At 42.7% G+C, this 19,905-nt stretch overlaps 1 protein-coding gene across 2 annotated transcripts in view; it reads right to left on the bottom strand.

Moving 5' to 3' along the window:
* Chn2 (chimerin 2) overlaps nucleotides 1-19,905 on the bottom strand; it is a 277,744-nt gene that overhangs the window by 245,458 nt on the left and 12,381 nt on the right. The window contains exon 1 of one of the 2 annotated variants that reach the window (XM_076566835.1): nucleotides 3,550-3,580. The exons of the other annotated variant lie outside the window; for it this stretch is intronic. Within the exon in view, the coding sequence (XP_076422950.1) occupies nucleotides 3,550-3,565 (16 nt within the window). The 5' untranslated portion in view covers nucleotides 3,566-3,580. Of the gene's footprint in view, nucleotides 1-3,549; nucleotides 3,581-19,905 lie in introns of those variants that run through there. 2 annotated transcript variants of the gene reach the window in all.

Raw genomic sequence — 19,905 nt, 5'->3', positions numbered from 1 at the left:
TTTTCCCCAGAGTGAGCACAGTACCAGGCCCAGCATGCAATGGGCCTTGTTTGATACATCACAGCCTTCCTGGCAGGCTCATCACAGTGCCCTTGGCAGTGAGCAGTGCTGGAAGAACAGGTTTACCAGTTCCTGGTTTCAATCATAAACCAGACAACATTGCTGTCCCCCATCTGCAAAATGGGCCTAATGAGAACTCTCCCCTGCAGAATGAGTACACTAAAAACATTTACAGGCCTCGAATCACAAGCTTGATGTTCGGAGATGCAAGCTGGTGACTCTCCACCTGCATGCACTTTACACTGGTCAACATCAACAAACTACAGCATCTACTGCTCTTGGCAAACAAATAAATGTCACTATAGGCAATGAAAAGGCTTTGTAGTCAAGTCACAAAAAAATATTTAAAAGGGCTGGAGAGATAGTGTAGTGTTCAGAGCATCCTCTGCTCTTGCAGAGGACCTGGGTTCCATTCCTAGTACACTTTAGGTGGCTCATACATGCCTGAACTCTAGCCCCAGGGGAGCAGATGACTGTCTCATGGACCCCGAGAACACTTGCACTCTGTGCATGTACCCCTCCTCAGACATATACATATATTTTAAATAATAAAAATAAGTTTGAAAATAAAATGTTATTCATTTTCTAAAATTCAGGATTTGGAAAAGTCAACAAGAACAAATTCTTCCCATGTGGGGAAAACGGACACACACTGAGACACTTGGTAGGTTTTAAATGTACAGAGAGCTTTCATTAAGCAGATAAGACAATGGATGAACTCAAATTTAAAAGGAAGACAGATTGAGTTTATTCTATATTATAAAAATAGAGAGAGATCAGTCAGGTGCAGTGGCACACACCTTTAATCCCAGCACCTGGGAGGCAGAGGCAGGGCAGGTGGATCTCTGTGAGTTCCAGGAGAGCCAGGGTTGTTACTCAGAGACATCCTGCCTCAAAAACTTTCTCTCCTCTCTCTCTCTCTCTCTCTCTCTCTCTCTCTCTCTCTCTCTCTCTCTCTCTCTCTCTCTCTCCCTCCCTCCCTCCCTCCCTCTCTCTCTCCCTCCCTCCCTCCCTCCCTTCCCCCCCTCTCTCTCTGTGTGTGTGTGTGTGTGTAGAGAAAGGTAATATAATGTTGAATCCTAGAAATATCTTTTAAACAGACAACACACTTTCCTGAGACAACAGAAATAAAAGCATTCTAGAAAGCAGACAAGTGGTCAGAGCTTACCAGCAAGGCTGACAAGCACTTTCTGTAGAGTCGGGAAACTGCTTCAGACTTTGGGGGTATATGTCTCCGTTCTTGTACTCTGCTAGTGATAACAGAAAGCAGCTCTGCTCACATGAACGGGCCTGGCTGGGGTCTGATAGCACTGGATTTACAAAAGGTGGCAGGCTGGGCTTGGCCTATGTGCCAGGGTTTCCAGTTCCTCATCTAAGGCTTCCTTCCAGTTCTAGGATCATAATATACGGAACACAACAGTAGCACCTGCTAACAATCAGACCAAATGAAAAAAAAAAAAAAATACCATCCTTCTCTACCATGGCTGAAAGATATGTCACTGGAGTTGAGGGAATTCTGTCAATTTAAAGTCTGATAACATAATTGATGACCATGACAATTCATCTGGATAATACATCATTGGGGTTTTTTTCTTGTTCTTCTTCTTCTTAGCAAAACAGGAGAATGTTTACATATGTTTATGGCTGTAATATCCAGACTTTGTAATTCAAGTGTATAATATTACAATCTGGTGCACTTGGCAGCACATGCCACTCGCTGTCTTCCTCATTGTGCCCGTCAGTGGGAAGTATTTTTAGATGAGGTGAGGACGTGTGGGGTGACGGCCTCTCGGTCTTTTCTCCAGCCGCCACTTTCGTCCTAAGCATCTTCACCTTCCCCCGACTCCGGCACGCTGGGCCAGGGAGCTAACTGGTGGACAGCAGATGGTCACACTAGGTGAGGAGGGACAGAGCCAGGCAAACCACATCCCAGGGAGCACCGGGGGTTAAAGCCGGAAATTGACTCCATCCTGGAGTCCGTGGGCCAAAAGGGGAGTGCGTGCGCGCGTCACTGTGCTGGAGAATGAGGCCAAGTCGGAGGAGAGCGGGGAGCAGGAGGAGGAGTGGGTGAGAAATGAGCATCCAGGAAGGAGGTGGGGCTGCAGGGCCAGAGGCACACTGCTTGGCACCCTGCCCTGGGGCTGGTGGGTGGACTGGCCTCCTTGAAACCTGGGTCAGAGCAGACAAACAACCCCCGCTTTATCACTGTGCCTGAAGCCAAACCCTCTTGGACTTTGATCCGGTCAGCTTCTCTGCCCTCCTGTATTGATTTCCTGACATTATCCAGTAAAAAGACGGTTGGTTTCTTAAATACAAATGAGTGAAACACAATTTCAAGATGTAACACCCACAAATACATGTATTACCTATGCACACACATAACTATGTACATGTGCATATGCAGTCATCTTGCAGGATCCATGAGCAACTGGCTCCTGGGCACCCTGTGGATATGGAAGTCGCTGTATTTTCAAGTTCCTTTTACAAACGGGCATGATATTTTAATATAATTTGTGCATATCCTCTCAAATACTTTAAATCACCTAATTTACTTATGATAGCAAATGTAATGTAAATGCTATGCAAATAGTTCTTATGCTATGTTTCATAGGAAATAAGAATGGGGAAATGTCTGTGCATGTTAAGGACAAATGCAAATTTTTTTTCTGAATATTTAAAACTCCATGATTTGTTTATTCTGCAGGTGCATAGATACAGAGGGTGTGTGTGTGTGTGTGTGTGTGTGTGTGTGTGTGTGTGTGTGTGTGTGTGTTACATGTGTATTGTGCATGTGTGTGGTGTATGGTGTGGATGTGTGTGGTGCTCGTGTATGTGGTATGTGTTTTAAGGCATCCTTTCTATGCATTATGAGCAATAACATCTAGATACTGTATTTTTTAGTAACATAGGGCAGAAGCCTTCTGTCTAATTTGAAATCTTTTGTATGGCAATATACATGATGGACTAGCACATGAAAGGTTTGCAAACTGGATTTACCAATGAAATAGTTGGTATTAAACAAAGAAAGAGAGATAGTCTTTGTGTTATTTAGAGTTATTTCTGTTGCAAGCGAACCATGTCAAAAGCCTGGTTCTAACTATTTTTGATGAAAGGGGGAAAAGAAAAGCTGTTGTAGCCCAATGACCATGAGTAAAACTTAAGTGACTAATGGCTTCGGGATCAGACAAGAAGCAGGACTCAAGTTTGCTGTCTGTGCTCTGTTTCCATGGGGATGTGTCTATCTCAAGTCCCAAATGTATGATTCCATGATAACTCCAGCTACAACCCAGCAAGAAAAATCCAGACCAAATGCCTGATGGTTCCAGAGCAGTCACATTCCTTTGCAGTCCTTGTCCCTGCAGGTCCTATCACAAGTCATTCCCGGAAGCTGCAAACCCAGGCAGACTTAGTGAGGGAAAAGCAGGCCCCATAAGAGTGAATTTCCCAGAGAAGGAGATATAATACCAAATATCAGGCTCTAGGCCTTACCAGAGAACTGAGCCATCAATCACATCCACCTCTATGGAGTGAAGGATGAAAGCGGAATGCACGTGACCCACTGCAGAAAGGCGGTTACCAACTTAGGAAGGCAATTCCTAGTCAGAAAAATATGAAAATTAAAAACTGACTCATTTGAGTTGGAGGCCAGCCTGGGCTACATAGAGAACTTGTGGCCAATCTGAGCCATATAGCCTAAAACAATCCTGGAAAAAAAAAAAAAAAAAAAAAAAAAAAGGAAGAAAAGGAGAATAAGGATGTAAACAAGGTCCTTAAAATACTCAGACATGAGGTCCTGTTATAGGTCACTATACACTGTAAAAAATAAGAGGAAGCTATGTGAGGCTCAAGAGAGTCTCAGACAGAAACTGCCTTCCTCCCAGGAAATTATCGATTTTTTTTTTTATTTTAAAAATTACGTTCAATGAGCTGCTCTTCAGCTAACTAAAAAAATAACCAAAGACTCATCATCAGTTTCCCAACACCAACCTTGATGGGCTGGTTTATCCCCAGGCTCACTTAGCAAACTTACATCATGGAAGTTTCCACGAATTCCAAATACTTTAGTTCACTTTTCTCCCCATTCATAACACTAGATTTCTGAGAGATAACTTTAAAATGTTAAATTTCCTTTCATTTTCAAAGCTGTGGAATGATACAGGCACTTGATCAAGAAAAGACGGCCCATTGTTCTTTGCTTTTTCCTCAGAGAGAATTTATGTCTCAAAAGACTTTTTTTCTTTTTTTAAGGAAAGTGATTTAATATGGCTCCTCTCCAGCCCAGAAAACTGCTATAAATTTAAAATTCATCCTTATATACAATGTTCTTAATTATAAGATAAGTAATCTCCCTTGTTCATTTAATTCCACCCTCTTTATCTTTTCAAGTGGAATGACACGTGGCAAACACCATTTGAGGAGTTTTATTAATAAAGACCTAATCCCACAGCTTGTAGGACACGGCTCAGAATAATGTATTAACAACAGGCAAGCTCGGTGAATCTGACACCCTATCAATAACCAGAACTGCCCTACCCCTTCCTGTGAGGCAGTAAGTCACTGCCCCACCCCTTCCTGTGAGGTAGTAAGTCACTGCCCCACCCCTTCCTGTGAGGCAGTAAGTCACTGAGGATGCGGGGTGGGGAGGGATGTGATATTAGTCTCACTATGTATCTGGGAGAGCTCACAAGAGGGACCAATGCCTGTACACTGTACTTTGGATGTCCAACAGGGTTGACCTTCCTTCCTCGGCTACGGGACTGGACTACACTCCACCCATCATGGAAAACTAGGCTGGGAAATGAAGACGTGCAAAAGTACGGCACTGAAGTTGTACAGAGCCCAATTGCTTTGCCAAGACAGTCAGGGTTGGGGGTAGTTTAAGGTAGTGTAGTGGACTGATCTGGGAACGTAATCACTTTGTATAATTTTGTTTCTCTCTGCCTAACCCTCAGGTAAGTATGAGCCCCAAATACTTCCCAATAAAGTTTGCAACTGGACAGCTAGCATTCCCCCCCCCCAAACCCCGCTGATTTATCACATCCAGGTTTAGCAGCATATGTTTGGCCATTATTTATGCAACATCTCCTTATGTATTTATATTTATTTCTTTTGAGATAAGGTCTTGCCAAGGAGCCGAGGATGGGCTTGAAATGGAGGCCCTCCAGCATCGGCCTCCTGGTGTTGGAGTAATATGCACGCACACACCACCTGTTCCCCCATCCATCTTGAGTTAGACAAATATCTGGATTAATTTAGCTAATCTTTGACACATGTGAGGGCACTCAGGAAGGCAGTTACCAGCCTCCTTTTGTCTGCTGTTAATCTTTAAGGCATTTGAAACCGGCTAGCATTCCTAACTTTTGCAATTCCCTGCAACTCACTGCAATCTTGCTGTGACTGAAAATGGAGGTGTCAACTGAAGCAGGCTACAAATGGCCAATGGAGGGGATCAGCATCTCAAATCATTTCCAAAACCCAAATAAATTCTCCAGAATGGAAATCTGCCCTTCTCTCTATTTTCGATCTCCAGGAGGCGATACATGTTTTGCTCATTATGAATCATTCTCTCCATCCCTTTCTACTGAAGCCAAGAAGAGGAAAGTGTACTTAGAAGCGCCTCACTGGCTCTGCTCACAGCACAGCATATGACAATAAGATCATCCCGTGCTTTCTCATGTGAAAACATTTGAATAGCACTTTAGCAACTCCAAGACCATTCTAAATATACAACCGAAAACGCTTTATTAACTCTAATTCCTGCATGAGCTGGTGGTTCCAGGTCATTTCAATTGTTCTTCACAATACCGTTTTTTATAAACAGAGAGGGGATAATTTCCGTATTTTTGCAGATATTTTCCACTGAGACAAAAGCCCCCAATGAGAGTCACGCAGTTAGCCAGAGAGAAACGACCCATGAGCCCTTAGATTATTTTGTGCCCTATGATTTCTTTTTAAACAATGTAGGGCTTTAGAAATAAACCATTTGTGCTTTCAACAAAAGTAGAAATTGTTTGTAATGTGCGATTTTTATATCTGCATGTTTTAGATGCTGGGGTGAAACTCAGACTTCCATATTCTATGCATTTACCCTCCACTGAGTTCCATCCTCAGCCTGATTTCTTCCTATCATAACTGACAGATTCAGTTCGATTTTAGTAGCCTCTGACCACAGGCAAATACCATTTCAGTTAAGTTTGCTGTGTTCACTGTGATGTCAATTAATCATAAATTGTTTCATAATGTTTTATAATTGGGAAAATTACATTAGTGGGCAACAATCCCACCTAATAGTTTCGCTTTGGTAAGTGGCCTTCAAATGGGCTTAACTATGAAAGAGCATGTGAGCCTGTCTGTCTTGCCATGCTGTTGTTCTTAAGTTTAGCCAAATGTAATTACTTCCTCCCCCATGATGAAAAACTTCTTGTTCTGTTTCTTCTTTGTCTCTTTCTTTCTTCCTTCCTTCTCTCCCTCCCTGTTATTTCGCGAGTGTGCGTGCGTGCGTGCACGCGTGTGTCTGTCTGCCTGTGTTCCTAGAGACAGAACCCAGTGCCCAATGCATGAAGCACATTTACCACTGAGCTATTCCTACAACTCCAGCCCTCCGCCACCCCTCTTTCTTTTGTGTTTTGGTCTCTCTAAGGCACTTAGGGTAGCCTCGAACTCACTGGTAACCCAGGGAGGCTGCCCTACATTCTCAGTCCCCCTTTTCAGCCTCCTGGATAGCCGAGGTTACAGGCCTGTGCCAGCAGGCCGAAGTTATTGAAATAAAAGAGGCTTGAAGTTTACTGCCACCATGTTTGAAGGCAGCCAAGACAAAAAGATTTTCATACTTTTAAGCCATTAAGAAATACGTCATGGGCACCATGGGGTAGGTATGCCACATGACAAACCTTCATATATTGCTGAAAGGATGGACAAACTCAATAAAACCACTTTAGCAAACCCTGGCAGTCTTCTGTTGAAAATGTGTACACCCTGATCTAGTAATTCCACACAATAATAATAGCAGCGCAATTTGAGTAATAACCTCAAATTGTAAACAACCCAAGAGGCCAAAGAATGAAGAGGTAAACAGAGATAACTGCATAGAAGTTAGAATATTCTACAGCACGGAGCCTTGGGTAGACACAACAGATGAATGAACCTCAAAAACAGCGTGGAATGAAAGAATCTAGTCCCAGAAGTATTCTTAAGGATGTATCACTTGGTTTTGTGTATGTAACATTGTGTAGCCTGTTAAATTGATCCAGTATAGAATCTGTGGTTAATGGGGTGTGGGGAAAACCAGTTATTAGAAAACAATTTCAATGGAGACCCAAGGAGACTGGCGGTAGCTGCCTGGGATAGGCTGAGAAGGCTATGGGCAGAATGGAAGACTAAAGCAATGGGAGGGGAGTGATGGGACCACAGAGAACTCCAACCAAAAAGAGAGAGGGGAGGGTGAATTCTTCATCCAGCATCACCGAGAGGAAGAAGAGCCTGGTGCTGTCAGTCTGTTTCATTTCAGCCATTCTGGCAGGAGGTAGCATACACTGTTATTATCTGCATTTCTTTGAGGACTAATGATGTCATACATTGTTATTATCTGCATTTCCTTGAGGACTAATGACATCAAACATTGTTATTATCTACATTTCCTTGAGGACTAATGACATCAAACATTGTTATTATCTGCATTTCCTTGAGGACTAATGACATCATACATTGTTATTATCTGCATTTCCTTGAGGACTAATGATGTCATACATTGTTATCATCTGCATTTCCTTGAGGACTAATGACATCAAACATCCTTATTATCTACATTTCCTTGAGGACTAATGACATCAAGCATCTTTCTGTATGTTGTTTGGCAACTGTGATATTCTATTCTCTAAAGGACTGTTCAAGAATTCTGCTGATTCTCACCCCAATTATAATTGGGTTGAGTGTATTTTGCCCATTGTTTTTGTGGAATCTATATATTCTCGATACACTTTGTTAGATATACATGTCTGTACCACTTTCTTCTAGACTCTCTTTCTTTGACCTATTCATGTACCCTTAGCCAATACCAGCCATACCACCATAATGATGGTTGCTTTATAGTAAGTCTTAATAACTGGAAGTATAAATCCTCTTTAAGTTCTTAATAATGCTTCATTATTCAAGGCTCTTCATATTTCCATTTAGATTTTGGAGAAATTTTATAATTTTCAAAAAAAGACACTGGCTTAGGTTGAAACTGCCATTAAAGCTATAAATCACATTGGGGAGACTATCATTTTTATAATTCTTTCAATTGGTAAAAGTATATGACTAAATTTAATATCATTGAACTCCATTTGCTTTAAACATTTACTTTTAGGTTCAGGGAATATATTTGGTGGTGATTTTTCTTAGGAAAAACTTCCGCTAATTCATAGAATGAGTTAAGAAATGTTCCATTTTCACTGTTCTCTAGAAGTGTTTGTGTAAGACCAGAATGAATTTTCTTCCTTAAAATTTTGGAGTAATTTATTCCTAAGCAATATGGGTTTGGGATTTAATTTCTGAGAATGTATTGACTTGTTTTCTTATGTAAACACTAGATAATAGATTATTATGATCTATACTTTCTTTGGGCATATTTTTGTAAGTGATGTTTTTAAAGAAATTAGTCACTTTCTCTAAGTTGTCCAGTTTATGCATATGAAATAATAATAATCACTTAGTACTGTCTCAACATCTATATTACCTGTAGTAGTGACTCCCTTATTTTCCATGATGTTCCTAACTTGTGTTTTCTCTTATATTTTTCCTTGATTGGTGCACTAAGCCTTTACCAATCACAGTAATATTTTCCAGAAAGCACTCTGGGTCTTGTCAAATTCTAAGTTTGTGTATCTTTTTCTCTTTCTTGGATGTCTGCTAATGGTTTTGCAATCCTGCTCCTTAATGTGCAGCTGCCTCGTGCCCTGGCCTGCAGCAGCACAGCATTAGCCTCAGTGTTCAAGGAGATTCTACGAATCACTATTGGCTCTGGACTGTGGCCACAGCTATTGTGTTTTCACAAACTATGATTCAGGATTTAATTTGCTGATTATTTTCTGGTTTCCTGAGTTGGAAATTCCAATGAAAACTTCTACTTTTTTGCACTACATACATTTAAAGTGTGAATGGCCCTCTAAGTGCTGTCCCAGCTCACTGTTTGCAAAGGCTGCATTTTCATTAGCTCTGATGCTCATCTTGAAACACTTTTCTGCTGAATGGAAATGCCTCCAACGTGGGTTATTTTAAATTTCCCAAGTATTTGGAAATTTCTTAGTGATATTTCTACTACTTAGCCTTAATTCAATTTTATGCTGGTCAGAAGATATATATTGATTCCAATCTTTTGATATTTACCCAGACATACTTTCTGGCCAAAATATATTCAACTTTGTTAAATGTCCCATAAGCACTTAAAATCATTCATGCACATATTTAAAGAAACAGTTGTTGGGTGCATTACTCTATATTAGTCAATTCGATCAGTTAGCTAATCATAATTTTCAATTTTTTATTCACACTTTTCTTTTTGTGAGAGGGGTATGTGTGTGTGTGTGTGTGTGTGTGTGTGTGTGTGTGTGTGTGTGTGTGTGTGTGTTGCATATGGCCAGAGGCCACTGTGTGCCTTCTTCTGGCATTCTCTCCCTTAGTTGAGATAAGGCCACTCACTGAGTCGGAAGCTCACTGTTTTGACTATGGTATTTCTCAGTACGCTAGGTGCTCTGCCTGTGTTACTGAGGAGCTACAAGGTTAGGGCCTGGGATGCAATGAGGAAATGTCACAATCCCAAATGAAACTAAAATCATCCAGAGTACTTCAAAGTTTACAATTAATTTATAAACCATTTTCTTTGATCTGTCTTTTAAATGCAAGATGAAACTTCATTTTTATTAGTATCTGAACTCTACCAGGCAATCCATCCTTTAAACAAAGTGAGTGGCTTCTGATTACAAATCCAACCCAGCACCATGCTAAGCCATTGAGGTTGCCCCTGACTAAACTACTTTCCTAGAGACCTCCCCCTCCATGTTCAGAGCCTTCCTCTCCACTCACCTAAGCCCTAGCCTTCCAGTCTGATGCCCAGGGGGATGGTGCTGAGATAGCACGTTATCACACCCATATCTTTTATTTAGACACCCTTAGAAGCATGCGCACACTCGAAAGGAAATCACTTATTTGCTCCAAGCGTCTAAAGGAAGAGCCAGAGTTAAAAACAGTAATCCTAAAGGACTTTGGGACCTTAAACACATCCTGTAATCGACCTTCCAACTAAATATTTATACTCAAATAAAAAAACCATTGTTGGGACCCTTTCATCTGGAAGATTAAGCTTCTACTTTAAATTAAAAGATCTGATGCATCACAACTGCCAGGGCTGTTTCAAACATCACAAGAGCCAGGGGTATGTGTTTCCTTAGCCTTCCCAGTCTACTGGTGTTAACAGAGGTCACAATTTAAGGGTTGTTTTCCATTTATATGGAGGACTAATAAAGAGCACATGAGTAGTTTCCAGATAGACAGGGCTATCTGGGAAGAAATGCTCTATGCGCATACTGCTAGTTAAAAATATGCTGAGTCCTCTGCAATTACTGTATTGGCAGAAAGGCCAAGCACCAGGTCAGATAACTACTGTGGTTTGCTCTTTGCAAGGCACAGCCTGAGATGATATAAAAATAATTATATGCACAAACCAGATTTTCCAAACTGCTTATTCAGTTTCTAGGTCAGTATAGCTGGTCAAATCCTCTGGAAGTTAAGGTTTACAGCTGACCATGAATGGCTAGTTTGCTTGTATTTCTACTGTGTGCTGCTACATCTATTTAGACATGATGTTTAGTCCTCATTCTCCAGAGACCTCTACTCCTAATAAGGACAGTTAAGTCAGAGGACATCAAAGCCATGCTCCTGCAGAAGTTGAATACTGACTTCATTACTATGTAATTAAAACTTCAGGCTTCACACACAACCTGGTAATCAACTGCTTGCAACTCAAAGCAGCAGGATGGATTATTTTCATGAGTACAGCCAGCTCCATAGAACACAGTAATTTCCCTTCAGTTCAACCAATTCTTCATCATTTGTATTTTTTTAATGTATTAATTTTGCCTATATAGAAGGAAACTGGATACATCAGCCAGTCTTTATGAGTGCTAGACTACATTAGTGTTTCAGAAATGTAAAGCATCTTCTCTCTTAAACCAACATGAACTTAACCTTGCTTGTTGAGATGTTCACTGCTAGGGAAGAAGCGAGGCCAGGCATACTACAGGCCCAGAGGGGGATGGGAACAAACCACTGCCAGAGACAAATCAAGAGGCAGCAAATAAGAAATGCAATTTCATAACAGATCTGAAGAGTCCAACAAAGGAGACAGTTTCAGGAGACATGACCAATGGGTTTAAAAAGGGACATGTGCCGGCAGAGAGGCCTCTTGGCAGGTTTCCAAGCTCATCAGTTCTCTGGTTTCTGGTGGGATTTCCACCCACCCCTGTGTCCTCCACCAATTTCCCCAACCCTAATTGTCTTCTCCTTCACTCAGATACACTACAGAGTCTCTGTGTCTGGAAATTAATCACTATTTGAGAGATTAATTGGAATTTTAAAGTTATTAATTGTAATTTCCTCTTCCTCTGGCCTTTTTTTTTTATTATTTTAAGGGAATCTACAAGGACTCCTTTAGTGGCTAAAATGTGTCTTAGAGAGAGGGAGAAGAAAGCTCCACCCTACAAAACACCTCCCTCTCTGAGACTTAGTTATTACATGTAGAGAATTACTTAGACTTAGTTACAAACCACACCTGAGGATTTAAGAAAAAAAGTTGGTTTACATAATAAGACGATGGATAAACTATTAAAATGTCCAACAATACCATTTCCACTCTCAGCTGCCTCCTATTCAAAGTAAATCATTTAAGGAAGAGGAGTTGATTATTTTAAAGCAAAAGAAAAGATAATACCTAAAACTTTCCCCCGTGGACTATGGTCATTTGAAGTTTTATTTCCCCTGGGAATGGAATCCTCTGCTGGATACCACAGATATGAATGCATGCACACACAGACCAAATACATAACTTTGCACTCAGGTACATCCTTGCCCTGGAATGACATGACAACAAGTATTTCCAAACATTTTTTAGGCTTATTTGTTATTCTGTGTGTGTGAGTATTTTGCCTGCATGTATATATGTGAACCACACGTGTGCCTGGTGCCCTCCAAGGTCGGAAGGGTAAGCCAGATTCCTTGGGACGGTTGTGAGCCACCAAGTGGGTGCTGGGAATTGAGCCTTCTGGGTCTTCTCCAAGAGCAACAAGTGTTCTTAACCTCTGAGCCAACTTTCCAGCACAGCAGTAAGTATTTTTAATCATAAATAAATGTCTCCTGGCACAACATAAACACTGAGTTGCAGCTCAGAGGAAAGAAAAACCTTGGGTGCATGCTGATTTTAACAAAGCATTCTTTATGGTAAGGAACTACAAAGCTGGTTCCAAGCTTTACAAGACCCTTAATCCAGACATCTGGAAGGCTTCTCCAAACTGTGACATTTACAGAAGCCCAGACAATGAGAAAGTAGGAGCACCCTATTGAACCAGAATAGGTACCTCTGCCAGGGAAAGTAGAGGAAGTAGCCAGCTTCTCCTTGCAGCCTGTACATCCTCAGTCTTGAGGCCACACTGTACCACCATGCATCAGAGTCTCCAGGTAAAACAGCTGCTGGCATCAATGAGAGGATGTGGAAAACACAGGACGCAATGAAACTTGGGCCAACTCTGAGCATCAGCCGTCACTGCTATCGAGGATCTCCCGAGTTCTGTGTCGTGTGGCAGAGCTGCTTTTGCAATTTGGGCTGTGAACTTTTTCAGTGAAGTTAATGTAGTCATTCATTTTGCTTTTGCTCATTTAAAAAAAAAAAAACAACAACAAAATTTGAAGAGCTTATGATGGATGTAATAGTCTTTCTGCTGGGAGCTGGTGACCCCAGGGTCCCTTCCTTCAGAGAGCGACAGTCAACTAGAAACACTCTAAGGAGTTAAAAGTTAGCTGCTGCATATTTCCTTTTGTCCCTAGAGCCAGGTAAGGCTGGAACCAAACCTGTTCTCAATGTATATGAAAGAGAGCCAGGGAAAAGGAATAGGAAGGGGAAGTTGGGGAGAGTAAGATCCAGGCCCTGACATCTTCCTCATACTTTATTCTATAGATTAAGTGTTTGAGAAATTTAATCAAGTAAATAATAAATTAGCATGGAGCATATACTCAATCATAGAAGGGTTTATTTCTCTCTCTGAAATTATAACTATTAAACATACTCAGACGTGACGATGGTTTCAGCAGTTTAAGCCTATCAAGTCGGTCTCCAGCAAGGACTTTGTGTTGAATGGGGCAGATATAAGGAGTGCTCCTTACTGATGGACACAGAAGATCATGGAACGGAAAAGAGGAATTCTGTAAAAGCTGAGATGAAGTTGGAGGTTCCTGTCACAGGCAATGTCAGTTGAGAAAGCCTCCCCCATCCTCAGAGAGATGAGGCTTCCCAGAAATGTCAGCTAATGTTGCAACGTATGGCCGAAAGGAAGTGGTAGGCCAGGAGGCCAGGGGAGAGGTTCCTCCAAAGTCCACACGGGACAGGAAGCAAAGCATTAACAAAAATGTGAGGACATCTGGTGGGGCAGGAAACATGCTAAGCCACCGGGCACTATAAAGGTGAGTAAGACCAGTGCCTTCCCGATTACTCCAGAGCCATAGGACAGGAAGCTGTATTTGAGCATAAACTGAAGTCCACAGGGGGAAAGGAGTGAACTAATGTAATTGGAGGTGAGGTGAAACAGCATTTATTCTTCAAGGAAGCATTGGGAAACACTACCTCTAGACCCAGAGGGAAGAAAACATGACCACAGCTTCCCTCCACAAAGGTCGCCAGTTTCCCACGACAGACAGATGAATTAAAGACAGCACTGTTCAAGCTTTTGGTGAGTGTGCCCACAAGTTACAATCATAATAATAGTGCATCCTCTCCCTCCCCCTTTATCCCCCCCCACCCCCTCTCCTCACCTCCCACCCTCCACCCCCACCCTGCGCCTGAGCCCTTACCAACTGAATATTTACAGATACATGTTGCCAGGCCTGAGTTTTGTTTCAAAATAAACCAGGGCATTGGGGTAGGATGGGATGACCACTAAAGCTAAATGTTTGTCTTTAGGTTAGACTATGTGAAAACGCTTCACAATAAAAAAGTTACTTAAAATATGAACTGGTAACAAAAGCCCACCAGACATGTAGGAGAAGATGAAAATTTAAATGGCAACCTAATACAATGATGCTATTGAGTGTAATGAGTTTAAATATAAACAAACGTGCTTTGAAAGCTGGGATTATATGATCACCAGGTCTCCATATGCCATATACTACATCCACACCCCAAGCAAGCAAACTGGGTCTCATGTTATTGGGGTTCAAAGCCAATTCAAGATGTTTCCAAAGTGCTGGCCGCTACCCTGCAGTGGACTATGTCCTCAACTTGGAAGGCCTGGACTCATTTTTCTATTAGTTCTTTAATAATGCTGTACCATGAGTTTTGATCATAATCACCAATTCCTACCTCATTTCCCCGAGTTTCCCTTCCACGACTTTTTGTCTTTCTCCCCAAATCAAGGTCAATTTGTACTGCCTAAATATTCTTGGATGTGTGGCCTTCCACTCAATGGTGGTTGACTTACAAGAGGCTACACTCTTAGGGAAAACTGGCCCTTCCTTTCCTAGCAGCTAACAACTAGTTTTCAAGTGAATGAATACTAATGCAACAGAAAAAAAGAAACAGTATCAGAACATTTTACACTATAAAACCATTTCCATGGGTATAGATACACACATGTGTATTTTGTATGCATAGCATGATGTGTTAGTCTGTTAAAGCCTAAATCCAAGTATGGCACTCTCCTCTAGAATTGTCACACTCATCGTAGAAACCAAATTCCTGCAAGGCCCAATGGAACCAGCCATGATTTGTTTGTGTCCTGCTTGGTCCCTTTACCTAGCACTCCAGATCACCGGTATTGTTTCTATTCCTGCAACATTTCAAGTGCATGCTCCCATGGGCCTCAGTGCTTGTGGCTCCGTGCCTGGTATGGTTCTTGCACCACAAGCTACACAATGGTTCCTTTACCTTCAAATGTCACCTTTTCAGAAAAGACGTCTCCAACCCCATATTTCAAAATTCAGAGCCCTTGCCTCTTGCCTTCTGTATTTACCGCTGTTTTTGTTTTCCGCCCCCCCCACAGAAGTTCCCACCTTCTAATTACATATTATATATAGTATAATTATATAGGGATGCATGCATATCCTATGCCATTTCTTCTGTTTACTATCTCTCTGTCTTTCCATCTCCAGGAGGTCCAGAGTGTTTGCCTTTCTGGTCCACAGCAGTAGTTTCTCTCACACCTAGAATACCTGTGTATTTGTGCAAGTAAATGTGCACCGGACTGTGATGTACAATACATGTATTGGTGTGGGTCACACAGCCTTGTGTGACAGTGTCTTGGAGCACACTCATGGAGCTCTGAGGGACTCAACATTGAAAGGTGAATGCAGCACACACACACACCCAATAGTCCTTCCTACCTCACAGCTGGGTGCTGTCTACGGAAACTGCCGTTTAAAGCACGTGGGGCAGCAGAGCTGCAAGTGGAAACAGTATTGCTCCCTTGAGCAGCCACCACAGCATCACAAATTGGCAAGAAGAGACAGGCAGTCAGAAAATCATAAAAATTTCAAGACCTTCTCAGACGCTCTGGTCTGACCTAATCATTCCACCGAGGAGCGTCAAAGTTACAAAGCGGTACTGCCGTTTGCCCCAGGGCACACAAAAAGTAAATGCTGAGCTGAAACTAGTGGAGACTTAGGTCATGTGACTTTCCACCTAGAGATCTCCACTCACCCTGCCCTGCCCTTAAAAAATGAGAAACAGGAACGGCTCCCCACTAGCGCTCTGCCTGGCCTCTTTGCTTTAAAAGTCACCTGAAAGCCTTTCTGCAGCTAGATGCCAATCACCTCTTCCAGGAGAGCCCCGGCAATTTTGCAAGAATCTCTATTTTAAAAAACAAAGAGCTGCTAATGATCACTATTTCTCATAAATGAAAGCCTTAAAAATTCCCTGCCATAGCAACCGGGAGAAGTTGACTCATCTACTATTATCCTGTGACGTTCTAATAATACAGTTCCCGTGTATGTCAGGCCCAGGGGTGCTAGTCTGTCAAGAATCAAAACTTTTAACCCCCACAGTCCCATTTTTTTTATTAGAAGTAAAGGGTCTGAACACTTTTCACATCAATACATCTATGTTTCCCAGAGCCATGGGCAAAGTCGTGTACCATAAAGCATTAATAAGAGAAAGTGGTTCTGAGAAAGGCGTAGATCTCCTGAAGTCTGTCCGGAACAAAGCAGTTTCTCGGGCAGTGACGTTCACACAGAGTAGATGGCTGGAACTGCCCTCTCCTCTGACCCTGAGAGGTCATTAGAACTTCATTCTTTGAAATGCCTGTCAAGGATCTCTTGGTTCCCATTTTCTTAACAGAACTCTCTTCTGTCTGGATCTTCAGAAGATGCTAGCCCATTCTCATTCCAGAAAAAGGTTTTGACTGGACAAAGAGCATCATGGGAATCCTACTTCCTGGCCTGTGATGGGTTTACACCTAAGCATGTGCCAACACTGTAGCCGATGAGGAAAAGGAACATTTGCTGCAGGTACCAATGCTTACCGGAGAAGGTTTTCCAATTTTCCATAGAGCCAGTGGGGGAAAGAATCTAGAGATGATTCCAAGACTGTTGTCACCTTGACACCAGAGTGGTGCTAAAGAAAAAAGCTCACCCGTGAGGAAGGAAGAGCTGAGAGACTTGGGGAGAAGCAGACAGGGTGAGAGGTCACGGCGCACAGAACTGTGTGATGTTGGAGGTGTAGTACCCTATCCCCCAGGACTCTTGCATTGTGGCCAGGAAGAAGGGCTGTGCATATGTCTGTCACCCATGCTGCTGTTTTCCTGAGATAAGCTTACTGGTGCGTGAGGAGTGGGTCCCAGGGCTCTTGAGTTAGAGGGAGCTCAACATGTGGCATTAGGAAGTGGGAGGACGGATGGGGTGAGGAGGCAGAGCAGCTGCAGAGGCCAGCACAGAGCACATCAGTTGTCACTGCTCTTGTGCTAGGCGATTCAGAGAGGGGAGCCAGACTTCACCCCAGGGAGGACACAGACACCGGATCCGCTCTACCTCATTCTCACTTCCCTTCTGGACACCAGGAAAACGCTCCTGTGAGACATTAAGAAAAGAACCGACAAAGATGTTCCAGTCCCGGGGTCGCTGTCGCTGCCACCCTAGTCTTCACCTCCACTGGCTCCTGGCCAGAGCCGTCACTCTGTCAAGCTGACAGTCTCCACACAAAGGGCAAAGAGGAGAACGTCTCTGCAAGCCAGTGCTGGGGAGCAGCAGGTGTCTGGAAGATGCTCATTAACCGGAGTCAGCAGTATACATTGTTGGCTCCTGAAACGCTCCTGTTTGTGCTGATTCATAGTTTAGATGTGATTGGATCAAACGCATTTTTCTTGACTTTTTTCAGGATGAAAGTCCACACTATCAGAACACCTGAGAAAGCTATTCCTCTGCAGGGTTTTGGTCTTTCTAAGAAAGTGTTTCTTGTGTAATACTGTGATCTTACATGATCAAAGGGTGCCGCTGGCCCTTTGACGAGAAATAACAAAAGAGGCAGCTGAAGACATCCTTAGGGACATCTGCACAGCCAGGAAGAGATGCTTCGGAATGTTTACACAGCCAGCCTTCGGAGGGCGCAGCAGCAGATGCACAGCTGTATTAGTAACCATAACTGGTCAGGGGACACTCAGCTCTGAAAGACTCACATTCTACTGGGAGGGTATTGTGTCCAGGGTTTGGAATGCTAAAAAAAATCTAATTAACTAGTGATGAAAAACGTGTTAATTGCTTGTCCAACATTGGGGAAAAGACCTGCTGTTCTCCCCGTTCTTCCGTGGGAGGGGGAATGCCCCTGTCCTTAGGGGACAATGGAAGAAGAGGGGGGCATTTGTCCAGTGGAGGCTGAGTGAGCCACTGGTAGAATAAAAATGAATGTGGAAATAAAGGGGAGATAAGGCCCCGGATTCGCCTGCCATTTACAATTTTGGCTATTCAGGAGAGTGCGACAGGATTGCAAGCCCATGGTCTGTCTGAGCAACTTAGTGAGACATAATCTCAGCGTGAAAGTTAGGAAAAAGATCTGGAGATACTGCTCAGTGGCAGAGTGCATGCCTAGGATACAGGAGGCCCCAAGACCAATCCCAGTACCACAAGGGAGGGAAGACAGGAAGGAGGGAGGGAGGGACAGGGAAGGAGGAAATGGGAGGGGGGAGGAGGGAGGGAGGGACAGGGAAGGAGGAAATGGAAGGGATGCAGAAAGGAAGGAAGGAAGGAAGGAAGGAGTCCCACTGGGTGACATGTAAGTGATCAATGGGGTGGGCTCAAATGCCTCCGGATTACTAGCATCCTGTCCAGAATGGATCTGTCCTGTGAATTTTTTCCTATGGTCTTATTACCTCGTGAACATTTTGCCTTCTTGTTTTGTTGCTGTTGTTTTAGTATGGGTTTATTGTTGTTGTTTTGTTTTGTTGAGGCAGGCTTTCATTGTGTCTCTCTGGCTGGCCTGGAACTCCTTTGTAGACTAGGCTGGTCTTGTACTCACAAAGACGCACCAGGCTGGGACTCCCAGGTACTGGAATTAAAAGCACATGCCACTATGCCTGGCCCTCATTTTTATTATATTAACTTTAGCATTTAAAAAAGTAATAGCTTTAATGGGATACAATTAACAGATACCACACAATTCTTCTGCTAAAAAATGCAAAATTTAATGACTTTTCCTGTATTCATAGATATCTGCAACTATTACCACAGTCAAATTTAAATAATCTCAGTGTCCCAAAAGACAATTCCTACCTGTTAGCAGAGTCTCACTTTCGTCTCCACCCCTCCCAACCTCAGGAACAACGAATCTACTTCCGAGTCTATGATTTCTCTCTCCTGGATGTCTCATATCAGTGATATCAAACACCGTGGTCTTCTGTGAATGGCTTCATTCACTTGCCACAACGTTTCTCAGGCTCATCTTGTAGCATGTAAATTGCATCCCTGTATTTACATTTCCTGAATCTGTATTTACATTTCCTAAGTGACCACTATTCACTTCTGCGGGAGCTTGTGAACTGATGTCCTGGTTCAGAAAAGACAGTTTGGTTTTTGTCGGGAGTCTATTGACACAAAGAACTACTTTGTATATTAGGAGTTATATTTGTATATTGTGAATTTAAAGAAAAGCAATATTCTGAAAGTCACTGAAGCAGGAGCCAATGTGAACAGGTAGCTAGTCTTTACACACCTGGAACATGGGTGCTCCTCTGACAGAGTGCCTGACATATAAATATTTATGTTTCCTCACATCTAGCCACTGAGTGTCCCCTGTATGGTGGGTACCACTCAAAACTTCAACTTTAGCACTTAAAAAACAAACAAAAATTCAGAGTCGCGGACTTGATCAGGAGGGGTCAGAAAGAGACAGAGAAAGGAGGGAACATCCGGAGAAGATTGAGGAGAGAGAACACTCCTAAGTTGCATGGTGGCTTCCTGGTCACTGTCTTGTATGATTCACAACACGCAGGTCTACTGGCAAAAATTCTCTTGCATATGTAGACAGTTCTCTAGGGACACCTGGTTGCCTGCGTGATGGTCTGCAAGCAACGCGCATCCAGTAGACCACACATCAAACTTGGGTATTTTCCTGCGAGGTAG

The sequence above is a fragment of the Peromyscus maniculatus genome, chromosome 3 (assembly GCF_049852395.1).
Source record: "Peromyscus maniculatus bairdii isolate BWxNUB_F1_BW_parent chromosome 3, HU_Pman_BW_mat_3.1, whole genome shotgun sequence".
Lineage (NCBI taxonomy): Eukaryota > Metazoa > Chordata > Mammalia > Rodentia > Cricetidae > Peromyscus > Peromyscus maniculatus.
This window is presented reverse-complemented; position numbering and strand designations above follow the sequence as displayed.